This window comes from Apium graveolens, chromosome 5 (genome assembly GCF_009905375.1).
Source record: "Apium graveolens cultivar Ventura chromosome 5, ASM990537v1, whole genome shotgun sequence".
Lineage (NCBI taxonomy): Eukaryota > Viridiplantae > Streptophyta > Magnoliopsida > Apiales > Apiaceae > Apium > Apium graveolens.
In genome coordinates this window covers 139,749,851-139,759,987 of record NC_133651.1, presented here as the reverse complement: position 1 = coordinate 139,759,987, position 10,137 = coordinate 139,749,851, and the positions used below count along the sequence as shown (strand labels likewise).

Here is a 10,137-nt window from a genome sequence, read left to right as displayed (position 1 = left end):
AAAGATGTTGTTTAGTCTCTTTAAAACTTTTGTACTGTTATTATTGTTGTTACTTTAATTATTGTATTTGTTGTTGATTTGTTAAATTTAGCCATTCATTATGGATCAACCCTGATTAAATGAGGATGGGAATATTTTATTGTGGCAGCATTCTCTTGACACATAAAAATTTTGCTACCCGTGGGCAATTTTTGAACTAAAAACCATTTTGTTGTGTTTCAGGAGAATTCCGCTAAAGAAAAATAACCCGTCCAATTCCTCTACTAGAGAGTCTGTTGGGGGCCCAGTCATGGATGAGTTGCTAGATTTGTTGTGCCAAAAGTTTAATCAAATAGCTCAGCAGCAAGAACAATTTCAGTAGCAGCAGCAATAATGTTAGCAACAACAGCAAAAACAACAGCAATTCATAGAACAACAGCAGCAACAAATCCAACAACAACAGCTGCACCTTTAGCAACAACCTCAGCAAAGAGAGGTGAACCAAACTATTAGTTTTAAATCCTTTCAGTTTGTGAAACCCCCATAGTTTAAGGGCAAAGTGGACCCTGTTGCTGCCAGAATTTGGCTAAAGGAGATGGAAAAAGCCTTTACCCTCACTCAAGTAAGTGATAATCTCAAATCAGACTATCGAGTTATTTTCTTAAGGGTGAGGCAAATTATTGGTGGGAGTCCACTTGTGCTGTGGAAGGAGAAGATCCTGTTTCTTGGACCAGGTTTACAGAGTGGTTTTTGGAAAAGTATTTTCCGGATTGTTTGCAAAATCAGTTGGAGGTTGAGTTTCTTGAGTTGAAACAGGGTGAAAAGAGTGTGGCAGAATATGAGGCCAAGTTTACGGAAATGGCCCGATTAGTACCCGAGTATGTGAGTACTGAAGCTCAAAAAGAAAAGAGGTTCCAGCAGGGATTGAAGCCAAAAATCTGTAGTGGAGTTGTAGCCTTGCAACTCAAGACATATACCTCGGTAGTTCAGGCCGCTCTAATAATAGAGAGTGACAAGAAGTTGGCCTCCAAGGAAAGGGACGATAAAAAGAGAAAGTTTGAGGGTATTACGGATAAGGCGGATCAAGGAGAATCCATTCAGAAGTTTCCAAATCCATTCGGAAGGAATAGAAACAAGAAATTCAGGAGATAGACTTTTCCCTAGGTTAAGCCTACTGTCACTTCAGTTGCATCCACTCCAACCTAGTCAGTCAAGTCATCGGTGGATTGTAAGTTGTGTGGCAGAAGACATAGTGGCCAGTGTAAAGGGAATATTTAACATTTTAAATATAGTCAAGTAGGTCAATACGCATCAGAGTGCAACTCAGAGAAACCCGCAGTTACTTGTTATAACTGTGGTAGGGTTGGACATCTTGCTAGGAGTTGTAAGTCTGCTACCCAAGGCAGTATTGGAGGTAGTGCATCGCAAGGACCAGCATCCAGCATAGCTAGAGCCAGAACCTTCAAGATGACCAAGAGATCCAATGCCTAGGACTCAGATGTAGTTGCAGGTATGCTCTTTCTCAATTTTGTACCTGTTAAAGTTTTATTTGATTCAGGAGCATCTACGTCCATTATATCGAATGATTGTGTGAATAAAATGGATTTAATATTAGAAGGCTTAGCTAAACCTTTGAGTATAGAAGTGTCTAATCAGGATAAAGTCTCAGTGAGTCAATTTTGTCCTAAGTGTCAATTAGAAATTCTCGGGCATTCTTTTTCGGCTGACCTAATATCCTTCGATCTAGGAGAAATCAATGTAAATTTAGGAATGGATTGGTTGTCTCAACATAAGGCAAATATTGACTGTAAGAGGAAGAAAATTATGATGTTTACAAATGGCAATATTAGGGTAAATTATCAAGGACAGAAGCAGGAAAAGAAATTTCTCTCGATACTGAAGGCAAAGAAACTGTTAAGACAAGGATGTGAGGCTTACCTAGCCTATATAGTGGACACTGAGAAAGAGACACCTAATCTGGACGAGATTCCAATAGTAAGGGAATTTTCGGACGTCTTTCCAGATGAGTTGGCAGGATTACCATCAGATCGTAAGATTGAGTTTTCTATTGACCTAGTTCCCGAAGCAGAACCAATTTCATAGGCTCCATATCGAATGGCCCCAGTAGAGATGAATGAATTAGCTAAGCAACTTTAGGAACTACTGAATAAGGGAGTGGTTAGGCCAAGTGATCCCCGTGGGGTGCACCAGTATCATTCGTAAAGAAGAAGGACGGGAGTATGAGATTGTGCATTGATTATCAGGAGTTAAATAAGTTGACCATCAAGAATAAGTATCCCCTACCCAGGATCGATGACTTGTTTGACCAGCTAAAGGGAGCGTGCTGTTTCTCGAAGATTAACTTAAGGTCGGGCTACCATCAGTTGAAGATTAAGCTTGAAGACATACCAAAGACTACATTCAAAACTAGATATGGACATTACGAGTTCCTAGTGATGTCATTTGGATTGACCAATGCACCAGCTGCTTTCATGGATTTAATGAACAAGGTGTATAAGGAGTACTTAGATAAGTTTGTCATTGTATTTATTGATGACATCCTCATCTACTCTAAGACTAATGAGGATCATGCAGAACACTTGAGGATTGCCCTACAAAGACTGAGAGAGAAGCAGTTGTACGCTAAGTTTTCAAAGTGCAAATTTTGGGTGGATGAAGTCCAGTTTTTGGGTCATGTAGTGGGTAAAGATGGTATCAAGGTGGATCCTATAAAAAGTGAGGCTGTATCCAAGTAGGAACAACCAAAGACCCTGATGGAAATTAAAAGTTTTCTTGGATTAGCAGGTTACTATCGGAGATTTTTAAAAGACTTTGCCAAGATTGTGACTCCGTTAACCAAGCTGACGAGAAAGAATGAAAAATTTGTTAAGACCAAGAAATACGAAGAAAGTTTCTAAGAGTTGAAGAAATGATTAGTGATGGCTCCAGTGCTAGCATTACCAGATAAAACCGGAAAGTTTGTAATCTACAGTGATGCTTCTTTGAAGGGTTTGAGCTGTGTGTTGATGCAACATGATAAAGTTATTTTCTACGCCTCCATCCAGACAGTTAAAACCCCATGAGCAGAAGTATCCAGTGCATTATTTAGAACTGGCAGCAATAGTGTTCGCGTTGAAGCTGTGGAGACTTATTTGTACGGAGAAAAGTGTGAGATCTACATGAATCATAAGAGTTTGAAGTTTATATTCACCCAGAAGTATCTAAACACGAGATAACAGAGATGGTTGGAACTGATTAAGGATTATGATTGTTCTATTAATTACCACCCAGGAAAACCCAATGTAGTGGCAGATTCCTTGAGCAGAAAAAAAAGATTAAAAGTAATTATGGTTGGTGAGGAGTTAGTAAAGGAATTGGAAAGGTTGGAAATAGAAGTTTGAGTACCAGAAGGTAGTAAGGAGCAATTGTATGAGATTACCTTCCATCCAGAATTGATGGACAAGAATAAGAAGTGTTAGGAGAGATAATGGATCAAGAATTAGAGAGTTTGACAAGAGAAGAAATTTGTACTAAAAAAGACAACAAAGGTATGTTTGGATTGTCTTCCTAGAATATGGATTCCAAATATGATTGAGCTGAAAAATGAGATTTTGCGAGAAGCCCATAATTCTAGGTTTTTTATCCACCCTGGAAGCACTAAGATGTAATAAGATTCGAAGCGGAATTTTTGGTGGCCAGGAATGAAAAAGGAGATAGTGGATTGGGTTAGTAAAAGTCACACTTGCCAAACAGTAAAAGGGGAACATCAAAGACCAAGTGGATTATTACAACCCCTAGAGATTCCATAGTGGAAATGGGAAGAGAATGCGATGGATTTTGTAGTGGTATTACCAAGGACTAAATCGAATCATGATGCTATTTGGGTAATTATTGAAAGGTGACTAAGTCGGCACATTTTCTTCCAATCAATGAAAGATATTCGTTGGATAAGTTAATTAAGATGTATTTGGATGAAATTGTGACCAAGCATGGAGTCCCCGTTTCAATTTCGTCGGATCGAGATCCAAGTTTTAATTCGAGGTTTTGGACGAAATTCCAGGAATGTTTGGGCACTAAGTTGAAAATGAGTAATGCTTATCATCCCTAGACAGATGGTCAAAGGGAAAGGACGATTTAGATAATAGAAGATATGTGAGAGATTGTGCTTTGGAGTTTAAAGGAAACTGGAATGATCATATGCTGTCGATTGAGTTCTCCTATAATAATAGTTATCATGCCGGTATAGGAATGCCACCCTATGAAGCTTTGTATGGTAGTAAATATAGGTCCCCATTTTATTGGGATGAAGTCGGAGAAAAGAAGTTGTTAGGTCCTGAGTTAGTTCAGGAAACCAAGGATGCAATGGTGTTGATTCGAAAAAGATTAGAAGCAGATCAGGATAGGCAGAGAAAGAATACGGACTTACATCGAAAAGACATGGATATAGAAATAAGATCATTGGTATTGTTAAAAGTGTCATCTTGGAAAGGACTGGTTAGATTTGGACAGAAAGGCAAGATGAGTCCTAGGTATATCGGACAGTTTGAGGTATTGAGAAAAGTAGGTAAAGTTACCTATGAGTTGGCGCTACCTCCGCAGCTGCATAAATATCCATAACGTGTTTCACGTATCAATGTTGAAGCGTCATATCTCTGATTTGAACCAAGTCATTGAGTATGAGCCAATCGAATTTCAGCTAGATTTGTCCTACGTGGAACGGCCGATCCAGATCCTAGACCACAAAGAGCGAGTCCTTAGGAATAAGTTGATTCCCATAGTCAAAGTACTTTGGAGAAATCCTTGAGTGGAAGAGTCCACTTGAGAGTTAGAGTCAGAAATGTTTGACAAATATCCTTACTTGTTTAATTAGTTGAGATTCTGATTACAGAATCTTTTTAAGGGGGGGAAGGTTATAACGACTCGTATAATTGTAATTAATAAAGTGTAATTACTAAATAAATAAAGTATGTTATGGTTCTGTTAGTTGGGTGTTGTGTTTTATATTAGTTGTATGTGCTCTGCGATATACGAGGATTATTTATGTGCTTAATTGTTGAGTCATATTGGTTTATTTTTATTTTTAAAAATTATTTTATGGAGGATTTATTTTCATAAATATTGAAATTATCTCAAAAATTATTTTCATGGCTTTATAGTTTCAATAATTATTTATGGGAATTTATAAAATTTAGAAAACAATATTTCATCAATTATTTGTCTCTAAATATTTTTCTAATTGTACTTTAGTGTAAATTCAGTATTAAATTCCAGAACATTTCAAAAATCACGAAACTCATATCATCCTAAGTTTGGAATATTTTGAGAATTTTAAAATTATTTCAGAAATTTTTCGGATTAAATTCACCCGCACATTTGTTCATTAAATCATAAAATGCGGGTATGTTGTGCGATTCAAAAATGATTTAAAAATTTTGAAAATTTTATATTATTAGTTAAATTATTCCGATAATTTTAAAACTACTCTGGTAATTTTTCGGATTATTTTTACCCGTAAGTTGCTCGTTAAATCGTTAATTTCAGTGTCAGATTCTGGATAATAGCGTAATAAAATTAGATAAACACCCTATTTATATCTCATGTTCCTTATCTCTCTCTCCAATCTCTTACCCCAGTCTCTCTCTCTCACTCTCGATTTCTCTCAAATCTCTCTCCCATACATCTCTCATCTCTCTCATCTCTCTCTCTCTCTCTCTCTCTCTCTCTCTCTCTCTCTCTCTCTCTCTCTCTCTCTCTCTCTCTCTCTCTCTCCCTCTCCCTCTCTCCCTCTCCCTCCCTCCCTCTCTCTCTCTCTCTCTCTCTCTCTCTCTCCTCTCTCTCTCTCTCTCTCTCTCTCTCTCTCTCTCCCGTTTCTTTTTCCCTTCTCCTTCCTCCTGTTCTTCTTCCGTCTGTTCCCTGTTGTGCCGTTTTTCTTTTCCGTTCCCGGTAAGCCGTCGCTGGAGTTCAGGTCGAGTTCGGTTGTTTCAGTTTCGGTTATGTTCTTGATTACATACATATATATATACATGTACGAATTTATATGTGCATATGTGCGTGAAATATGTATGTGTGTGCGTGTGCTACAGTGTTGCGTGTGTGTCGTTGTGGACGGCTATGTTGCCGCCTGTGTATTTGGCCGTACTCCGTTCTGGGTTCTGTTTTTGGGCGCGTGTTGCGTTTGTTGCGCATTTTGTCCTCTATGATATAAAGTTTTTATTATTTTATTTTATTTTCTACAGGAAAATATATGACTAATATTCATGAATAAAATAAATTTCGTGTGGAGAAAAATTAATTAATTGGTGAAATTCGTATGGAAACCCAAAATTAATCGGGCACCGACGAATTTTACCGCCGCCAGCTATGAGCCTCGTTGAGCCGACGGTGGTCGATGATGATTTAATCTTAGTCCTGCAATTTATGAAATAATAATAATAATAATTAGTAATCGTATCGGTAATTTGATTGTGAATGGTTGATTGTGTTGCGTCAATTATGTTTTAACAGGATGTCCGATGGATAAAGGAGATGCTTCCCGAATTTCGAAAAATTATTGTCGAAATACGGCTATGTATCCTATGACTATCGGTCGAAAATATATAAGTACATTGTAGGAAATCTGATTGCGAGTTGTATTAAAATATTTTGCAAAAATATCCAATAACCCTATTTTCCAAAACGACGAGTATATGTATTTTCCGAGAATAGATCCCAAACCGAATTTTGAGGACGTGCACCCTAACTGTTACGTGTATTTCAATAGTTGGTATAATTAAGAGTCGGGTTTTGATAACGTACGGGTAGAATATTAGCGAGGATATGTCGAGCATATTCGGTCGTCTAATTTATGATGTTTAGGTTCAAAACCAGTCAAGAGCCCGCGCATATAGGTCGGTTCAAAGTCAACCAAAAATAGTTGTTAATGCGGATTAAGACAAGTACCCTGAACAAATCTTTTACGGTTCAGTAATATATGAATAAGTGTTGATTTAAATTGCATAGAGGAACAAAACGTTTTAAGTTACGTATCCCCTATGTTTAAAAATATTTTGTTAAATTATGTTTTGGGGAAAAGTAACTTCTGAAAATGCCTATCTCTAAATTTTGAATAAAATTGGAAAGGTTTTGGAAAGTGTGTTGTGATATAATTGTTTTGAAAAGAGATAGGTATAAATGGTTTAAAAAATGGATAAAATAGATCAGATAATTGGACGAGCTTGCGCAAGTGGCCCGTAATGGCCCAGTGTGGTGGCGTAAGAGGCTAAGTTGGTTGCGCGCCCTATTTAAACCACTTAGTCCAGCGTGACAGAGACCTAGCTAGTCTCTGAGTTCCGGAACAGATTTTGCGGGATGGAAGATGGAGCCGTTCAGTGATGATAGCCTGATCAACTGTCTCATCATTGATCATCCAGTATATATCTGAGCAAGATTTTGTGGTTCCCGTAACCGAACAAATGGTTTTGCGGTCCCCGTAACGGGACATATGATTTCGTGGTTCCTGTAATGAAACAGATGATTTGAAAATAAAAATAGCATGCTAAAATTGGACTCTGGTATTTCACAGCGCATGACTGATGTTATGTTTTACAGAGCATGCTAGTTGTGATATCCAGTTTATACCTGTTTTACTTATTTTTGTAAACGAGTTATAATTTATGTTCTTATAACTGTTTAGCATAAACTGTTTTACTGGTTATTCATATAGTGGTACTGCTGAGCGACTAATCGCTCACTCTTGCAAAATGTTTTGTATATTCATACATTGCAGATGCCTAGGAGACCCTTATATCATAGGCAGGGCCAGATTCCAGTTTCTCCAGTACCCGGCTCCGCTGAGATAGTTGTGTCAGACCTTATGTGGTATGTTGAGTTGCTGTAAAAAGTTAGTTATATCAGGTTGTTTAAATAAGTTGGTTTGTAATAATTGTGTAACCTAAATCATACTTGAACTTGGAAAATATCTTGTTAAGGGGTTATGTTTATGTTGAAATAAGAATGAGTTGGTTGTATTATATTTGTGGTTTGTCGTTGTTCGTGACGTCAACTATACATGTATAGATCTCAGACTTATCTACAAGTCATTCCACATGCAAAGATCAAGAGACGTCGACAAGTCAAATATACCTATAGAGAACTCAGAGATCTCGATAAGTCATTATATTTATTGAGATGTCACGCTGGACTAAGTGGAGATCTCGATATGCCTCTCAAATACAAAATGAAGGCTAGTTAAATATTCAGTAAACAAAGAATCTATCAACTAGATTGAGAAGTCTACAAAGTAGCTGGGAGAATACAAGATCAAGGGCCAAGATTAACTGGACAAAGGATGGTCACAAACCTGTAAGATTCTGCACAGGTTAGCTAAGCTAGAAATAGAAATAGAAAAAAGGTTGCTTTAGAAAAGAGTTTAGTGTATTTTATTGCAAGTCTTGTAAACTTGTGATGTTAGTGTATAAAGCATGCACTGGTCTTTAGTTTAGAAGTAACAAACATATTCATATTTTCTTGTATTCTCTCAAGGAAGAAGCTGAGTTCTTATTTTTAAGAACACAGAATTTGTATCTAGACAAACTTAATTAATACAAATTAAGTGAGTTTTGAAATATTGTGCTTGTTGTTTTATTTCAGTTAAACATAATATCTCTGCAAATTATAAATTGCTTTGTTCACATAATATCTAAACTGTTTAAAAAGGCTAAAAATTAAAAGAAACACATTCACCTCCCTATGTGTTGTACTTAATATGTAACACACACACACATACACACACACATATATATATATATATTATGATATGATTATTAAGTTTTCGTATCGTTATAAAATGTCACAATATATGCATCAGTGTGTCGATCATTGACCTATCTAGTTAATTGTGAGGTTACGTCTGTGTATGTGTATTATGTCATTTTTTTGGGGTTTGAACTTCGTTTTTTTGTTTGTACAAATTTATGCAGAATTTGTATTATTATGCCTTTTGTATGATAAACAATTCGGGATGTCATGTTTATTTTTTATTCGACCAATACATGAATTCGTCTTCGATTATTAACATGTTTTGCATGTATTAGAATGACATGTACGTATAACTGGATAAATTATTTCAATTTAGTTTATCAAACCCCCTCTGTTAATATGATAAGTTAATTTATCAATTATTTGTTTTTTGCAGCCATGTATTTGAAACAATAGGCACGTATATGACCTTGTAGTTTTATTTTGGTTATGAAATTGTTATTACAATTAATTAAGTACATACTTTTGCACGATTACGTTAAAGGCAATTTACAATTTAGATTGATAGTATAAGTATCGAGAGATATTCTTTTTGCACCAATTTTTTTGCATCGATCAGGATTTAGGAAGAGTAGAATGCATAGATAAAGGATAGGTTTTTTGTTTGTTCTTTATCCTGTGATGCAAAATTAGTTTTTTTCTAGATGAAATTAGTCTCCGATTATGTATCAATTTTTTTAGCAAACTCATGTTTCAAGTAATATTTTGTTTGTTGTAAATAATATTAAAGTAATTTTTGGTGTTTTATTTTAATATTTTTATAACAATAATATGAATTCTGGGCACATTTTTTTTAGAAAAATATATATTATATTTTGTCCTATTATTTTGTGAATATGTGAGTTGAAGCCAAAATATTGCCAAAGTGATATTTATGTGTAGATTTATTTATTTTGAAATATTAGGAGGTGTATATTTATTATTTATGCGTTGAATAATCGGCCCAAAGGAAGGTTATTTAATGGATAAATAATGAATGTATGTGCGGGAATAAATATATAATAATTATAAAATTTTCATGTGAGTAAATAACAGGCCCAAAGGAAGGATTTTTGCGTGACCGAATTTATTATTACTATTTGATTTCTGCGTGGAGAGTATCACTTGCGAGTTAATAATTCTATCCAAAGACTAAATATTAATGTCGTACTAGGTATCTTGTCAAATGGGCTCACACACTATATTATTTAAATTCATGTTTTTATGCTACTATATATGCATGTGACATAAATTTTATTCTATACGAGCTTATATTTTTTTGTTCCAAATTGCTAATTAATGATTCTGCTGCTAAAATAATTGTCAACATGAACTAAATTCCTTTACTTAATGCCATAAACTTTAAGAGATGGAAAGAGAACG

At 35.6% G+C, this 10,137-nt stretch overlaps 1 protein-coding gene across 1 annotated transcript; it reads left to right on the top strand.

Annotated features, from left to right (window-relative positions):
- Positions 1-574: 574 nt before the first annotated feature.
- On the top strand, positions 575-2,082 carry LOC141660407 (uncharacterized). The gene is made up of 3 exons (XM_074467392.1): positions 575-601; positions 646-1,042; positions 1,538-2,082. Exons 1-3 carry the CDS (start codon positions 575-577, stop codon positions 2,080-2,082), a joined length of 969 nt encoding a protein of 322 aa, XP_074323493.1.
- Positions 2,083-10,137: the final 8,055 nt, after the last annotated feature.